The 18,988-nt window shown below is 45.9% G+C and overlaps 1 protein-coding gene across 1 annotated transcript in view; it reads right to left on the reverse strand.

The window, feature by feature from the left end:
* Nucleotides 1-18,988, reverse strand: part of TEK (TEK receptor tyrosine kinase) — a 682,216-nt gene that overhangs the window by 114,761 nt on the left and 548,467 nt on the right. Inside the window, exon 16 of the mRNA XM_069630921.1 lies at nucleotides 203-313. Coding sequence (XP_069487022.1) covers nucleotides 203-313 — 111 coding nt within the window. The remainder of the gene's footprint in view (nucleotides 1-202; nucleotides 314-18,988) is intronic.

An 18,988-nucleotide genomic window follows, 5' to 3' on the forward strand; every position in this document is an offset into this window, starting at 1 on the left:
ATGAACAAATAAATGCAGTTAATCTCTATAAGGAAAGATACATGCCCTTGCCATATATGGGTATACATCTTAAATAACATGAATTACGTGTTTTGTGGACCTATTTCTTTTTTGCTTATATGTTTCATTTAGGTGATATCTTTTTCTTACAGATATCACTAACAAATTCACATGAAAAGTACTGTACCATAGATTAACTTACCACGATGTTCACATGCTCCTAATAGATTAATGATATTTGGATGATGTCCAAGTTTATACAGAACTTCCAGCTCACCAGCAAAATCCCGGTGATCATCTTTGGATGCATATTCTGGAGAAAAAAAAAGAAAATTACGTTTTTTTGCCCAAATAAATCAATGTTTTCTGTTTTTAATAGCCTACATACATGTATTTATCTGATTTGCATACTATACTATGTTTTGCACTCAACTGGGATATTTACAATAGTTAATAGATATATGATTAAAAACCGAAAACCCTAGCAAAATAGGGGTGAAAAGCTGATTGATGTGGGGGAGAGACCAGAGATGGTGGTAGGAATGGAGCATCAGAAGAATTCATCCAACCAGGTTGTGCCGAATGCTTTCATGTCAGGCAAAACCTGATTGGAGCAATGCTTAGCTGTGCGGTTCATTAATCCAATGACGGTATGGTGTGCCTGATGCTGCCATGTCGGGCAATACAAGATTGGGTGAGTGTTTATTAGAAAGGAATCAGCAAGCCAAAGCGATGCATCCTTCTTCGAAAACAGAAGCATCCCACGGCTGTACTATTATGCCCACCCTCTAGCCTTGCCAGAACCTGTTCAAGAAATGGATAGTGTATGAACGTTTTTAAGGATTATTATGTAACTAGAGGTTTAGTCTCCCTCATTTCGAGTTCTTTTTTTGGCCCTCTTTGGCGCCTATCACGCCTAACCTAGGGCTTCCTTTCTCATGGATATACCACAGCCTCGTTCAATTACTTACAGACTAAACAATGCTTAAAGCTTTAAGTACGCAAAGGTGCTTCCAGTTTTCCTCCTCCCTGGATGTGAGAACACTGGCTCCTACACTCCCAGTTCAAGCCCCACAGACAAAATGAGCATTCACACTCAAATGTGTTCCTCCTCTCATATTACTTTCTTAAATCGGATCAATGTGCTGCACATCAACTAAAAACAAGTTGAGAAAATGCATTTCAGGCTTCTGCCCGTCATCGATTTTAAACTTTGTTGAGGACATGCAAAATATCAGTGGCAAACACTAGCCTATGTGTATAGCCTTACAGAAAAAGCAAATTGGCTAAGGAAGAAAATGTGCAGCATCGCTGGATGGTAAGGAAGAGCGGGGGTGCTTGTGCAAGGTCCAACATGTCCTGGATAGGTCAATATTTGTGGGGAAGTATTCTAAGATCAGGCCATATAATCAGCAGTGATGGGATGACACTGCCAGTACCAGCCATATGTCCATGTTAAGGGCACGAGCGAAGCGAGGGTACTCCAGGCGACAGTGACATTAGAGCCAAGGCCGGCCTGCCGCCATGGGCAAGATTGCCATTAGAACCAGCAGTGTGCACACGCAGGTGCTGCAGGCTCTTTTGGAATTTAACAAACCCAAATGATTATTTACAAGAGTTTCTGCTGAGCCGAGCAGGACTGATGAAGTCTATTTTCTGTGCTGATATCATAAACACAGAAGATAGACTCCAGCAGACCAGGGCGGATCATTTTCCTTTTTTAAATTACAAAAGAGCCTCCAGCACCTGCGTTTGTACGGCAGAGGTGCTGGAGACAGTGGGGGCGGGAGGTGTCAAAAGGTGTCTCCACAGTTGCGAATGTACTTTAAATAATTTAAATAGTGTGCCAACTATGAATGTTCTACTCGTGCAAAAAGATGTTCTAGGTTAATGAAAGAAACCCCTTAATTATTGTGGTGGATTGTTAGAAATGCACAATGACATGAAAACAGTAAGCACACACATCACTCAAGTTAACAACTCATTAAATCTGTCGTAAGACTAAAGATATTAATAATAAAATCAGAATAAAATGTATAATATATACTTATTTATAACAGGGCAGCAAGCATACTAACACCTGCATTCTCCAAAGCGGTGAATGGGGGATACGTGCACACTCACTGGCACACACTACATCCAGCTTTACCTATTTTAAAAGTGATGTTATCAGAAAAAAAAGTGTGCAGTATTTTGTGATTCAGCAGTTCCTTCTCATTAGTTACTTGGCACGCAGATTACTATTTTGTGGCAGAAGAGCCAACATATTTGGCTTCATTACGAGTGTGCCGGTCTGGAAATACATGTGGCAGGAACAAGTTACCGGCACCCTTTCCGGATCGGCTCACTGCAGGTCTGCTGGTAGGGGCACTGAACTACTGGCAGGCCTGACCCGCCGGGAGTGTAGCCCCCTACCTGCAGAAGGAACACTGAAGCAACAGCACCGTTACTTGTGGTGCCGGTGCTTCAGGGTTTCCATCACATGGGAATGGGAACTTACCGTACCGCCACTGCCTGTGATATCCCGATAGCACCGGGATGTCAGGTGGTGGTAACGGTAATACAGGGTTGCCGGCAACCCGCCAGAAGCACCAGCGGGTTACCAGCAACCTTGTAATGAGGCCCACTGTCACAACTCGGGTGCCAACCCCATTCCTTCCCACAGGACCCTAGAGTTTCCGGAATGGTAAGCACACAACAGAGCTCCATTGCCCATGGCACAGAGACAAAACAAGGCAGGTTCCGCAGCAGGCTTTTCACAGTATCCCTATGAAGAGCAAATGAACACAGTTAGCTGTCATCATCAGTCAGCAGGGGCCAACAATTCAGGAGGGGTATTTACAGGACTTGGTAGTTAGGAGACGTATGGACATGGTGCATCTCCGACATCCACTTGCCACTCCCTGATCCCTGGAGTCCAAAGGGAGTGGCAGATGAAAAACCATAGAAGTCCAGGGAGAACTGCCAGAGGAATGCAGAACATTCAAAGGCAGAATGCAGGCACTCCAGAAAGAAGCATAGGGTAAGCTTTCAGGTGAAGCAAGAGTGGGCGGCCAAGAGCGTGCGTTCAGGAAGTGTATGTACTGCAAGGGAGTGCGAGGTAAACCAGAAAACACACTTAACAGCAGTAGATGCACGCATGCATTGGACACATGTGGACGGTGGAAGGAGCTGCAGCGTGGTTCAGCGCTAGATGTGAAAAGGGGCACTGTAGTAGAGAGAAACCAAGTGTTGCAGAACACTGCAGTAGAAGAAACAAGAAAGGAACAGAGAAAAAGGAGCATAGGAGAGGGGAACAGCAAAGCCAAGCTGAGAGCAAGAGAGAGAAATGGGTAGCGAGGGAATAACAAGACTTCTGACTCGCCAGCAGAACAGAGAGGCGGCCTGGACCGACAAACTAATCCAATCCAAAGGTAACATGCAAAGTAATCCTAATGGGGTTGGAATGGGACCAGTGAAGATCTACCGAGGAACGTTGTTAGAACATCCCTAATGATAGTTCCAGGTATTTCTAGTCCAGTCCAATCCGCAAGCAGGCTGCAAGCAGGCTGGTCCTGGTAGTTTCGGGCTCAGACTAAATGTTCTCTGACATCGCTCCCTGTGGTGTTACTCCTTCTCTATACTAATTACTCTGCACACTTGTGTTTTATACGACTTGTGCCCTGCTTATAGGGAGGCAGTTTGTGCCTGGGTTGTTTTGCATTTTTAGGCCATGCGTTCATGCAGTAGCCTCAATCTTTCTTGAGCCCTACCACCAACCTGCCCATCGAGGTTACTGACGGCCGTCCCTCACTAAGATATTCAATTATATGTTCCAACACACACTACAAATTACAACTGTCAGATTCCCTTGTTCCGAAGTCTGAACCGCAGGCAATTATGGGAAAGTGTGTTGAATGTGTGAGTGGAGTTATCGAGGGTTGTGTATTTAGGTAATTTCCTTGACTAAAGTTTGCTTGATAAATTGATTGGCTCTGAGGTGATGGCATTGGACATAGAGCCTTCAGCAGAGTTCTAAACTGCCTTTTGTCGAGGTTCTTTTTTTAAGATCTCCTAGTGAGGTTTAGGAGAAAACAGTGAGTACAGCTTTTGAAAACATCTACGAGGAGGATTTCACCATGGGACACGTTCCGGTAAACACTGGTGGGAGATCATTTCGTAATGTATTGTTCACATATGTCCCTGTTGTAATGTCAAGCAAATATAAAGTAAAAAATAACATTTCAGACAGGCTGGAGATTTTAGGCATACATTTAAAAGTAATGGTTATAGGGACAAGCCTTGTGGGACCCTGCAAGACTATATTGACCCCGTAGAATGGAAATGTGCCTTTTTTGGGAGGTAAGGGAGCGACCTGAAAGAAAGAAAGTTATCTATCAGCGGGTGCTTCCCTGGATTCCAATACTCTGATGGAGGCAGGTGGAGGATTCTATGTTCCACTGTGTCATAGCCCCCCGAAAGATCCAGCAGTTACAAGGTGGCTTGAAACTCATCTTTCAGGGTTCTCTGAATTTCCTCCCAGATACAGAGAAGAACAAGCTACTTACCAACTGGTAACGTTCTTACGACTGGATGTTCCTCCAACGTATTCCACATCTTTTACATGCAATGTCCACAGCTGTGTACTTCGGAAACTTTTTTCGGCAGAGAGCGTCCTGCGTCGATGGCGTCGGGTCGATGTCCCTCGAGGGCCTCCGTCGAGGGCGACGTCACTGGGTGTTATAAATAGGAGGCACTGCGCCCATAGCCTCAGTTTGTTTTCTCCTCCATAATGTGTGACCTGCACATATCTAATGCCTGCCTGACTGCACATAGCCTTGAGGGAACGTAAGCTGCAATAGCATAGGAAATTCTCCAGAGGGGCAGGCTGGGAGGGCGATGTGGAATACGTTGGAGGAACATCCAGTTGGTAAGTAACTTGTTCTTCGAATGGATTGTGTCCTCCAATGTATTCCACATCTTTGACAGACACCCAAAGCAGTACCAGAAAATGGAGGCGGGAAAAGAATTTAGAATACCCAATCAGAAGGCAGAATGAAGGACCCCCTTACCAAAGGTCATATCTTGACCATGGAGCGTATCCAGGGAGTAATGTTTGACAAAGGTGTGGATAGAAGCCCATGTGGCTGCGTCATAAATATTCCTAATAGGAACTCCCCGCTGCAGGGCCGTGGAAGTAGCCACGCCCCTAGTGGAATGAGCTGGCAACCCTTCAGGAGGGTCCTTACCCGCCAATCCATAACACTCCGTAATGGTGAGGATAATCCACCTGGACAAGGTCTGTTTAGTAACAGCCTGGCCCAATCAGTGTCCAGCATCCCCCACAAAGAGTTGATCGTCCACTCTGACCGTGGACATCCTAGAGATAAAAAAGCTCTGAGCTCTCCTAGGGTCCAACCTATGGAGTCGCTCCTCTTCATTACCAGCATGAGGAGGAGGATAGAAAGCGGAAGAACCACCTTCTGGCTTAAATTAAATTCAGATACTACCTTAGGTAGAAAGGAAGAACGTACCCTCATACAACTCTATCCTTGTGGAACACATTAAAGGACGGCTTAGATGGAAGTGCCTGCAATTCACTCACTCTGCGAGCGGATGTAACCGCGACCAAGAACACTGTCTTGAAAGACAACCGTCTCAAAGGACAAGAGTGCAAAGGCTCAAATGGGGCACCCATCAGGAATTTCAAGACCAAATTCAGATCCCAAACCGGCACCTGGAACGGGGACGGCAGGAACACATTAGTGAGCCCTTTAAGAAATTGGGAAATCAAAGTAATTTTAAAATAAGAACATTCTTCAGACGAGCGCTTGAAAATAGATAGCGCTGCCAGGTAACCTTTAATGGTAACCCATGTGGGCCAAGGAAAGCAAGAAAGATAGAACTATGGGAATGGAACACTGAAAAGGATCAACATTTTGTCCTCTGCACCAGTCGCAAAACTTACGCCAACGGCAATGGTACAGGGATTTTGTTGCTGGCCGCCTAGCCGAAAGCAACGCCACCATCACCTCATCCCGGAGGTCCCAATCCTTAAACCTCAACCTTACAGATACCAAGCGTGAAGGTGGAGAGTCTTGACCTCTGGATGGAGAACCCAACCCTGACATGGAGGGCAGTGTCACAACCTCGAACCCAGACTATGGGTCTTGGGCACCAAGGCCCCCGCCTCAGTACTGTTCCAAGGCCAGAAAGACCCACACTAGCCCGTTGTGGGTGCCTTGGACGCAATCCTGGCGTCGTTGGCACCAGGTTTACTTGGCAAGTATGGTTTCCAATGGACAATGGGTGAACATGGCTGCCCCCACAAGGATTATCGGGGAACTGCAACAAGCAGGCTAGCTTCAGGGCGGGGTCCGCCCCAAAGGTACCTGGGATACCTGCCGGGTATTTAAACCACGCCGACCCGAGGCACGCGCTTCACGTTATTCTGCTTTAGCAGCGTGACGTTCACCGGGTCCTGCTCTGTATCCTGGCCTGCTCGGGTGAACAACTTGGAAGAACATCGCTATCCTTACCTGCTCAGTTCCAGCTCTTCCATCCAGTAGGAGCCTTGAGGACTTTTCCACTGGTCCCCAGCTACATCTTCAGGACAAAAGAGGCAAGAATTAGAAGCTACGTACCATCTCACCTGGAAGGCCTCCGCCATTCCGAACATCACCTTTGACGTTCTGTCCCAATACATCGTCGCTTCCAGGAATTCTCCGCGACCTGCGAAGAAACAAAGCACAGGTCAGTCAACTTGCAAGGACGCTTTCAGCGCCGCATCTAGGGCATCCTTACCTTCTTGAACTCAGTTGTTTGCCTCGGCAATCTCCATCGGCCTCTGCAAGACAAGAGAAGAAGGTTACTTGGACATTCATCAATATAGACTTTATTCAAAAAACACTAAAAAGACTTACCTGAAAGGTGGAGTCGCAGCCGGTCTGGACTCCAGGCAAACGCCAGTGAAGTAACCCGGCGGATCAAGCCAACAACGACTCGCCCCTGCCTAGTACGGCAGGACGGAGAGTGCAGCATTACAAAAATCAAGGTGAGTGAAGTCCCAAGGGGAAACCGCAAGGGAAAACTGGAAGGTGGGCCGCGGGAGAGAAGGAGAAGTCGCTAAACCCCCCTCCTATCTTCTAGAACTGATTCCTGGCAGAACGAAGTCTGGGGAAGGTGCAGAGAGGCCAGAGGTGACCCAGACCAGTCCAGAGGCTTCCCTGTGGATACAAGGTGAGCGTTACAGGAAGATGGACATGTCTAGAAGGTCGCAGTACCATGCTCTCCTGGCCCAATCCGGAGCAATGAGGATCATGTGGGATCCGAACCTCTGCAACCTCCTTAACACTTGAGGAATGACAGGGACGGGAGGAAACGCGTACAGAAGTGGGAATTACCAATCCACTATGAAGGCGTCTCCTAATGCTCCTCTCGGAGGAAATTCCCTTTAGCAGAATCTCTCACATTTCCGGTTGGCAATGGTCGCAAAGAGAACCATTTGTGGGGTTCCCCAAAGGGCGGAGATCTCCAGAAGGACTTCCTGAGCCAACTCCCACTCGTGAGAGACTGTGCTCTGCCTGCTCAGAGTGTCTGCCGCCGCATTGTCCTCTCCGGCCAGATGAACCGCCAAGAGTGATATTCCCTGCTGTATTGCCCAGAACAAGAGCTGCATCGCCTCTCTGCACAACAGGAGTGACGCTACCCCCCTTTTTTGTTGAGGTAATGCATGCCCACTGTATTGTCTGTCATGATCAGGACACAATTCCCCCGCACAGACAGCAGAAAAGCATTCAAGGCCAGCCTATTGGCCCTCAGCTCCAACAGGTTGATGTGGAATTTGGATTCCGATGGAGACCAATGACCACTCTTGGTCAAACCTTTGGCATGAGCTCCCCATCCTGTGAGGGATGGTCCGTCCCTACAGTCACCTCTGGCCACGGTTGCCAAAATGGCTCCCCCTTCATCAGGTTCCCCTCGTTGGCCTTCCACAGCAGATCCTGTGAGACCGAAAGCGGAATCTGAACGGGATCCAACATCTTGCCTGAGAATTGTGACCAGTGCATCTTGAGGACCCATTGCAGGGATCTCATCCTCAGTCTGGTTTCTGGCACCAGAAAAATGCAGGATGCCATGAGGCCGAGCAACCTTAAGAATTCGAAAGCCGGGAGACTCTGGGCATGTTGAAACTTGTTCACCATCTGCACAATGTGATGCGCCCTCACCTTGGGAGGCAAGCACTTCCCCAAGGACGTGTCCAACACAGCCCCGATGTACTGGAGCTGTTGGGTAGGTGTCAGATGCGACTTCTTGAAATTGAGGGAGAAGCCCATCTTGTGGAGAGAGCGGCAGGTGAGACCGAGATGATCCATCGTTTGCTCTGGAGAACGTGCACGGATCAGCCAGTCATCCAGGTAGGGGTAGATGTGAATCCCCCTCGGCTGAGATACGCTGCCACCACCACCATTAGCTTGGTGAAGACCCTCGGGCGGAGGTCAATCCGAATGGCAGGGCCTGAAACTGAAAATGCGAGTCGCCAGCCGCAAACCTCAGATACTTTCTGTGCTTTGGATGAATTGGCACATGAAAGTAAGCATCCTGTAGGTCCAGAGACACCAACCAATCCTGAAGACGAAGGGCCTGGAGGACCTGAGAATGGTGACCATCTTGAACTTGTCCTTCCTGAGAAGTTTGTTCAACCAACGCAAGTCCAAGATGGGTCACAATCCCCCGTCTTTCTTTGGAATACAAAAATATGGGGAATACCATCCCTTGTTCCACTCCGCTACAGGCATCAGTTCTATGGCGTCTTTCTCCAGCAGGGTCAAAATTTCCTGCACAAGGAGCGGATCTGAACTCTTCAAAGAGAGATTCCCCGGTGGATTGTCGTGAGGCTGCTGTAGGAAGGGAAGGCAGTAGATTGTATCTAGAAACCATGCATCCAAAGTAATAGATCGCCATTCTTCCAGATGCTGAGACAGTCTGCCCCCAACCGGCGAATAATGGAGCATGGCCTCATGCTTGTTTTGGAGCGGCTGCAGCAGCGCCTGAAGGCAAAGAGGCAGCTTCCTGAGTGGCTTTGGCACCCCTATTTCCCCGACCACCACGGGTACTTTTATGCTGACCCCTTTGACTGGCGGCTCTTCTCGTTCTACCAAAGGAGGAGTAGTAACGAAAAGAATCTCCCCTCCACTGCTGTCCCCTAGGACGAAAAGGCGGAGGTTGACGCACAGCTGCGCTCAAAGATTTTGCCGCAGCTTTTGAGGCCTGCAACCTCTCAAGGCTCTCGTCAGCCCTGCTGGCAAACAAATGTGCGCCATCAATGGGCATGTTCAAAAAACGGGCTTGCACATCCAGAGCAAAACCCGACTTCTGCAACCACGCAAATCTGCGTATAACGGTGCTCGCAGCCATGGACCGGCTAACACTGTCGGCCGTGTCCAAACCCGATTGAAGGGATTCACACATGGCATCCTTGCCATCCTGCACGAGAGCAAGGAACCCATCCCTTTCTTCCCCTTAGAGAATATGCTCAGCCGCTAGAGAAACACAATTCCACAGAGTGTGTGAAAATCTTGCTAAGGCACAAGTGGAGTTGGCTAATTTCAGCGCCATACTCCTTGCAGAAAACACCTTGCGTGCCCAACCATCAAAGCGTTTGTCGTTCCTATCAGGAGGGATGGTAGGATACGCCGCCTCCCTCGAGGTGGCCGTAGCCGCCGAAACCACCAAACTCTCATGAGTGGGGTGAAATGAAAGGTAGCTGGCGTCGCTACCAGAAGGGCAGTATTTTTTAGTTAACGATTTGTTAACTGCCGGAAGAGATTCCGGTGTCTGCCAAGCAGCCGCCACCCTTTTCTGCAAGGTGAAATGAAAAGGTAAGACCGGGTCAGAGGAAGGACCTTGATCCAAAATAACCGTTAAGTCATCCAAGACAAAAGTTTCTGGAGGACTCTGGCCATCAGTCTCCTGTAGGTCGACTCAGCATGAGCCCCAGGCTCAGGCCTGCCAAATTCCACCTCAGGAGTAGTGTCCAAGCCACTGGCATCATAAAGAGATTGCCGTAACTCATCTTACTGACTGTCCCCGTAAAAGACAGGAGCCACATTAGGCTCAACAGGGTCAAAGTCTAAATCTGACCTCTCCTCATCCTCATAGAGGTCATCCAGAGGGAGGAAAAACTCCTGCCTCGAGACAGAAGAGGGTCTGGAGTCCTTAACAGGCCAAACAGACTTGTACAGTACCAGGGACCTGCATTGGCAAATTCCGGCCAAAAGGTGTCGAAGGCGCCCACGGCTTCGCCGTCGAGAGCGTCAATGGCCTTGGCGTTGATGTCGACAACGGTGCCGGGGGCGCCGAGGGCGCCAAGGGCTGGTGTGAAGGCAAAGCTTCGACATCCGTATCCGATGGACATGGCGCTGACGGAGTCAACGCGACCTCGAGCCCTTACCAGACTTCTGCGGTCTCTCTGGGGATGAGGACCTAGATCTGGAAGCACGTCTCTGGCGATCACCCTGAACCTTGTCCGAACGGGACCTCGAAGGTTCCCGGTGAGAATCATGCCGAGGACCCGAGCCCAAAGGCGCAGGAGCCACGGATCGAGACCGTTCCTTGCCGGCTTTTTGCGAAGGCGCGGACGGAACTGTGCCCTGGGATTGGAAAATTGCCAGCATCTGCTCCCTGAAGGCTTCCCACTCCTCCGGAGTCGAGGACTTCATCGGGCAAGCCACTTTCCTCGCGCTGCCATCCTCCAAGGAGGACAGGGAAGGCGACCGGTGACGGCGCTTCCTGGAATGCTGAAACGAGGAAGACGAATGGCGGGAACCACTCCGCGACCGAGATCCCCGGGACTCCTTCCGACGTGGAGAGTCGCCCCTCGAGTCCCCTGAGCAGGTTTACGAGACTTAGTGGGTTTGGAACCCCTACCTACCTGAAGCTTCCCCTTACGCTCCTGCAAGTCCTTAGCACTCAGCGACTGGCATTTGTAACAGTCGTCGGTGTCATGACTCTCGCCCAACCACCACAAACAAATGTGATGCGGGTCTGTGATCCACATCTTCCACTTGCAGTCCTGGCATGTCTTAAAGCCAGACCGCAGAGTCGGAGAGGTTGAAGAAGAAGACATATTCACAAGGAATACACGAGACGCGCCGAGTCTCCGAAGCAAACACGTTTGCCGAAAAAACAGAACTGAGGCTACGGGCGCTGTGCGTCGTATTTATAACATCCGGTGATGTTGCCCTCGACGGAGGCTTTCGAGGGACATCAACCCGACGCAGGACGCCCTCTGCTGAAAAAAGTTTCCCAAGTACACAGCAGTGGACATTACATGTCAAAAAATAGGAATACATTGGAGGACACAATCCATTCGAAGTGTTGATTCTGTGCTCTTGAGTGGCGTAAAGCAGCATTGTCTCTCATGCTCTCATGAAGCGGGAGGTTTGATTCCATGGACTGCTGGAATTGCTTAGAGACCACATGTTCAATTAACTTGGCCTCAATTGGTAGGTTTGCAATGCATATGTAGTGTACCACTTCACAGTATTGACTACCTTTTAGCAGCAATTTGATTTTGGATGTTTTTACAGTGATTATAAGGAGTCCTGTTTCTAACGAGTCATTTAAAAGGCATTGGTGAGGATTGGAGTGAGGGCTGAGAGCAGGTTCTACAATAGGTTAGCAGAGCAAGATTCCCTTTGAGCTTTAGAGTCCTTCAAACTCCATTTTAACGACAGTCTCCTGCAGAGTCACTGTGTAGAACAGAGGGAGGAGGTAGCAATGCCACCCTAATCAGAGTGGCAACCTCGATTATTAGTGATATTTTATTTGATGGTTGTGTACTTGTCAATGAAACGGCATTAAAGCTAGTCCAACATTTCCTATGAAGGAGTCAAGGTGGTAGACTCCTAACCAAGTTGTGATAGTATATCTGGGAGGCTAGTGATATATTATTTTGGTGTCAAAAGCATTCTCTTGTTGGGTGCCGCCCATTGTGCCATATTACTTTCTGATAGCCGAGGCATAAGCAAGGCATGGAATATTATTATGCTGGGTGCTGGATTGTTCCCATCTATGTCCTAGTGTACTGTCTTTTCTTTCTGATTGAGGAGTTGGCTGTCATACCATTTGATGCAGGTTTTTACTTCTGATTTGGGTATTTAACATTCCTTTGCTGCAATCATATCTAGGGTGCTTGTGAAGTTTGTGTGGGAGAGAGATTATGATTGTAGGTTTAGGTCAGAAAGGTTTCTTAGGGGAGTTTGTCAAAGTGTTGTGAGAAAGCACTGTATAACCTTCCACAAGGCTCACCACCTATTACCTCTGCCTTTAAGCTGAGAGACTTTCAATGCAAAGTTGCTCCTGATTCGAAATCCTTCTGCTTTTGTTTAAACCCATTCACTAGCCTCCCCTCTACCTGGCTAAATCTATCACCCACTATTCACCCCATCGTGCTGTATGCTCCCAAGCTTTCCTCAACCAAACCTTTCCTTGAACACTCTGGCCACCGTGCCCCCCTAGTAGGTTTGAAACAAACATATTCAGGGAACATGTATAGTGGACATGGCCCAAGGCCATGGCCAGTGGCCCGTAAAAATGGTATAACAAATCCCTTGAAATTCACTGGAAAACCTTAGTTGAGTTGCAAGTAAGTTGTGCAGATTTAATGCAACAAAACACTTGAAATTCAACAGATGTGGGAAGTCATGATCAGCTTAACCCGCAGCGTTCCCCTTGCAAAGCCATGCGCACATGCATATTATAAGAGAAGGGATTCGCAATGAAATACAAATTGGCATTATGGGGGACACAGCATTATGGGGGATATCAACGGGTATGCACAAGTTAAGCTGATCATGACTTCCCACATCTGCTGAATTTCAAGGGCTTTGTTGTGTTAAATCTGTGCAGCTTAACAGCACCGTAACTAAGGTTTTTTCAGTGAATATATATATATATATTTGAAAACAATTTTTTTCCAAATGATTTAAGGTTAAACCAACAAAAACTTAAACTTAAAGTATACAAACAAAACATATCATAATGTTAAGGCAACAACAGAAAAATACATTATCAATACATTTTAAAAATATATTATATTTAAATAAATTATCATTGTAACCTTAACTCACCCTGTGTCAGGTCCAACAGACAGGCTGCTGTGATGGTGTTTTATTTGAATTGTAATAAGAAAGTGCTGATGCATTATAAGGTTAGGAACACAAAGGTGGTTATTCATTCCTTAACTATAGATACAGGAATTCAAGATGGTGCCAAACAAGATGTAGGGAGAATACAGGTCGACCACCAAATACTCACCAAACACCTCTCTTCGGCTGCGGTTTATAGTGATAATATCGAAAAAATAATACGGAAAACAAAAAATGTCGAAAAAAAATGTTGAATGTGAATATGTCGGAATTACATACATACAATGACCAAAGTCATTTATTCGAAAAAAAATGTTGAAAAAAAATTTGAAAACGCAATGCTAAAATATCAATGTTAAATGTCCAAAACAGTAACGTTGTTATGGGAGGGGTTTCCCCACCAAACCCCCACAAAACCATCTCACCCTCAATGATAAATGGGTATATATTCCACATTATAAATGACGAAAAACACACAAAAGGACGATTGCTAAGGGTTAAACGGATGAATGCAAACAAAGAGTAAAGAACCTTAAATGAACATTGACGAACAGATGATGGTTGCGACAAACTGTCATTACCTGACAGAACCTGAGGTCAGAATAAATGGAAGAACGTACAGTGCAGCTACTTCACGTAAATACAGGTAATATTACATTAATATATACAAATCTATATAGTCAATTAGAAAACTAAACTAAACATAATGTATGACAAAAATAGTGAAACGTTGTTTTTGTTATTTTAGATATAAGATGAGCGAGAACGTGGACTATGTTACGTCTCAGAAGGGAGGAGAACAGCTGATTCATGAGGGATACATGTATAATAAAGAATCCAAAAAAAAGGAAAGAACATATGGGAAGTGCATGGAATACACAAAAACAAAGTGTACAAGAAGAGTAATAACAGAAAATACCATGGTAAAAATAAAAGGGGAACACAACCATCTGCCTGACAAAACCAGTATAGTGATTAGAAAAACGATGAATGAACTGAAGAGAAAAGCAATAGAAAACCCTACTGAGGCCAGCAGATCTGTGATTGCTAGGACGTGAAACAAAATTCCGTTGCACGTATCGGCACAAATGCCAGCGGAAAAACACATGCAACGTACAATAAACAGAACAAAACAACAAAAAGAAAATCTGCCATCAGCACCCAGAAATTACGACGAGATAAGCATACCTAAAATATTTAAAATGACATAAAAAGGTGAACATTTTCATTACGCAACATTAGACGTAAAGGATGAAATAATTATAATGTTCTCAACAGACAGCAATTTAAGACAACTTGGTGAGTGTGAGATGTGGCAAAGTGATGCAACATTCAAAACATGCCCCCAACCTTTCCATCAGTTTTATAGTATACATGGATCCATCAATAACCATCTAATTCCTCTAATCTATGTTTTGATGCGCAAAAAAACAGAAGAAATATACAAAATAGTGTTTCAAAAAATTAGAGACGCCATACCTGAGAAAAAACCTGCCACTATCATAATGGACTTTGAAATGGCACAAATAAAAGCATTCACATCAATATATAAAGAAACAAATATACAGGGATGTTTGTTCCATTTCACTCAGGCAATTTGGAGGAAACTACAGAAACTAGGGCTGCATTCCAAATACATCGAGGATAGCACTTTCCAACACAATGTAAAAAATTTATTTGCATTAGCCTTTGTAAAAGAAGACAGCGTTATTACATTTTACGAACCTTTAATCGAAACTGAATACTTCAAAAACAATGAAGAACAGAACCAGAACTAATGGACTACATGGAAAGCACTTGGTTAGGACAACTGACGCGAAATGGCACAAGAAGAAGGCCTAAATATCAGACAGCATGGTGGAATTGCTACAATGCAGTGATGGAAGGAAGGGCAAAAACAAACAATATGTTGGAAGGGTGGCACAACAGGGTTAACAGGAACTTTAATACTAAGAACCCAACATTGTGGTATTTCATAAAGGATTTAATATCAGAACAATCACATCAGGAATTTAGACTATCCCAAAGTATTTCACTTGAAAACACACATTTGAAAAAAAGGAAATATCGAGACTATGAACAAAGAATTCAACAAATAGTACAACAGTTTGAACCAGAAGAAAGACAAAACTATTTAGACTCAATTGCATATAATTTAAAATGTTAGCATACTCACAGATTGAAGAATCCACAATCCACCATGGAAAATCCTACGTTCCCAAAGATGCCAATCCAAAGTGTCCAACGATGCCAATCATTCCAAACTAAAATCCGAGCAAAAACCATATCCCAATCCACAGACGAAAAGAGAAATTCAGCCAAAAAAGTAAAAATCCATGCACGAAAAGTGAAATCCATCCAAGAAAAAACAAAATTCATATCCCAATCCACGGATGAAAAGTCAAATGAAGCGAAAAAAAAGTCCAAATCCGTGCTCGAAAAGTGAAATCCATCCAAGAAAAAAAAAATCCATATCCCACTTCACGGACGAAAAAGTCAAATCGAGTGAAAAAAAGGTCAAAATCCATAATCCAATCCATGATCCAAAGGTAAAATCCATATGAAAAAAAAACTATTCATCAGGTCCAGGAATTCCATGAAAAAAATCATCCAAAAACAAAAAATCCAAGAAACCGCAACAAAGACACCCGACTGGAACCAAAGCGCGTAACAAATGGACTTTAAAAATTAGATGTAACGCATACGTACAGTTACGTCAGGAATTTAAGATATACCAAAAATACATACATTGCAATTTGTTATACAATGGCACCATCTAGTGGTAAAAATAAATAGCAATTAATCTAAGTTATAACTCACAAATACTAATGTTAACATTTAAAAAAAATATTTATTATAGCTACACCTGTTATTAATTAATACAATATTTGTAGTGTATGTTTTATGTTTATGTGTACTGCATGTTGTTTTTTATGTTATGTTTCTTGTTATTGAATAATATATTTGTCATTTTTAAATGTAATTTGGTTGTTTTTTAAAATGTAAATTATATAATAAAAATGTTTAAGTGTACATTGTTTTTTTATTTAAATGTTAAAGTAACGTTTTGAAGTAAAGTATATGTGATGATTATTTTACCATTAAATCAAAGTATTGTATATGAATTATATGTCTATTCTTTTAATAAAGTATTTTTGTATTATAAAAATATGTTATAGTTTCATGTATTAACGGTGAACATTTTATTAAGATTGTAATACTTTTACTTTAAAAAAAGATTAATTGTTTGCATGCATATAATTGTATTTGTTATATAATAATATTTTATGTTTTTATGTTTATGAGTGAGCTAAGGTTACAATGATGTGTTAAAAGCTGTTCAAAACGTGATCAAAGTAAACATTTTTTAAACTATGAAGCCATTAATGTAGACATCTGAAAGTTTCCGTGCACAGGCAGCTGCCTCTGAATATTACTCTGGAATATTTTCAGATTTTTATTTTATGCAAGCATTGAGAAGTTATTAAGAAAAGACAGTTTCTGAAACACTGTAAAGACCTATTAACTATGCCTTGTGGACGGGGCGTGGCTAAGCAGCCATGACATAAGACGCGTCTCAGACCATCTCCTGTCGATCCTTACAACATCCTGAGGCATATGGATACCTAAACTGCAGCGCAAGATATCGGAATTGCATCTAATGCTGTGGGAACATATGCGGAACGGAACGATCGCTTCCTGGAAGAAATGGAATGGTTACAAGGCAGCTACGTGGATACTGTAGCAAGGGTGAGAGAGACGGAACTCCCGGAAGAAAATGGCAGCCGGATCCGACTGCCGAACAAAGGAGAGAGATGCCTGATGCAGAAGTGAACCCGCCGAACGTTATGGAGGGAAAGAACCCGCTGCCACGCCGAATCGCGGTGCACACAGAGCAATTGAGGTGCACGCACAGCCTGAGGCGTGTAATCAGCCCGAAAGGATTAGCCGATGCCGGAATCAGAGCCCCGGCAGCTGGAGGTGCAGAAGAATAGAGAGCATCCTACTCCTTGCAGGAGAGCGCCCTAAGGAAGGAGTATGCAGATAGCAGCAACAGGAGCCCACACTTGTTCTGTGGGCCCGGCGGAGCGGAGCTGATGGACAAGGTGGACAGAACAATAGAAAGCGAGCAGACGAAGTCACCTAGCGCAGACGCCCACCGAACACAGGGCAGAGCACCCGAAGCCATGTCACTCAGACCACAGGAGGAGGCACAATAATCACAGGCCGCATTGGGGACGCAAGCACCAGTGGGGGGCCACGCTCCCACACCATACCCGGGCGGGCACCCAGTTAAACAGGAAAAACTGCCGGGAATGAAGGAAGTGGGCGGGACTGCAGCCGCCCGACACACTGGAGTGTACATTGGCACCATAGACAGATCGGGACAGGCGGTAAGCCCTTGTGACATTGCCGGTGTGGGGAGCCCACGAGGACGCTGCTGGACCGCACTGGTAGCACAGAAACAAAGCGGGAAAGGAGAACTGGCAACACCCACGGGGCGAACGGCAGACCCACCGGTGGCGGCACCCAGCCCTGAACTGAGCGGCAACCAGCAAACGGATGCTGTGCCCCATATGTGGCCCAATATGATAAGAAAAGTGAGCAAGGAGGGTGCAGAAATTCCAGATGACCGGTAGACATAGTGTGGCAGGGAGCCCATGGCAGCATACTAAATGAAAGGGCTAGCCATCTGTCAGGGACCAAAGTAAGAGAGCAACTTGGGCACCCCACGAGAGCGCACTGGAGAAGTAAACCACGGCGCAGCACACAACCAGAAGGCACACACAACAGCCACCAGGACACTTATAGCAGTTACAGTGAGGTCCACCAGAGCCCCGAAAGACTGGGACAAGGCAAAGGCGTTTGCCCTGAGAGCAATACCGCAGCAGCAAACAAACACTTCCATCTCCGACATAGAGTGGCACAAGAGGATTAATGAACAAGGAGGACAGCAGCAACTAGGCCCAACAAAGGCCGGTGCACTAAAAAGGGCGGTGGCAGCAGCAGCCGGCGACATGGGAGATAAGAACCCATTTTAAAGCTGACACAAAGTGCATATAGGGGCCAAACCGCAGCCCCCTGCTGGAACCACAGCTGACCACAAATTGCCTTGAATAACTGGTGGTCACATCCAGGACAGCTAAACTGAAGTCCTGGGGCAGCAGCAAGATGTCTAACAGATCGGCCAAGCCCAAAGTGAAACAACCCACGCTGGAGCAATTTGCTAGGTCCCCGCAATCGCAGGAAGGGGCTAGGAATAAAGAGAAGACCCCCTCCACGGACTCCACCGCAGCATAGAGTAATCAGCAGATCCTGGAGGCGATCGCCGATCTAAAACTTACGTGGGAAACCAAACTGGAGTCCGCCATGACGGAACTCAAAGCAGCATTGGAGCTCAAAGTCGAAGAAGTCCGGGAAGACATGAACCTCCTTAGACAAGATGGCGGAACGCACAGGTGAACTGGAAAAAGAAGTGGCCCCAAACACTGAAGCATGTGCGTCCCACACATCGGAGCTTCACATCCTGAGACAATGGGTGAGCAACCTGGAGAATAGAGCAGAAGAAGCGGAGGGACGAGCCCGGAGAAATAACATACGCCTCGTGGGATTACCGGAAGGGGCTGAGGGATCAAACCCGACGGATTATACACTTCTGGTGCAGGTACGACGAATGAACTATGGGTCAGTGAAGAGAAGATTGCGAGAGGCGGGCTACAAATATATGCTGATGTACCCGGTGAAACTGAAGGTGTACCACAATAATAGAACATTGTTCTTCGACACCCCAGAGGAAACGATACAATGGCTGGACGCCCAGAGCTGCCCGTCGGACCCAGATAGCCACAAGGAGGATG

This window comes from Ambystoma mexicanum, chromosome 6q, assembly GCF_040938575.1.
Source record: "Ambystoma mexicanum isolate Mex_15411 chromosome 6q, UKY_AmexF1_1, whole genome shotgun sequence".
NCBI lineage: Eukaryota > Metazoa > Chordata > Amphibia > Caudata > Ambystomatidae > Ambystoma > Ambystoma mexicanum.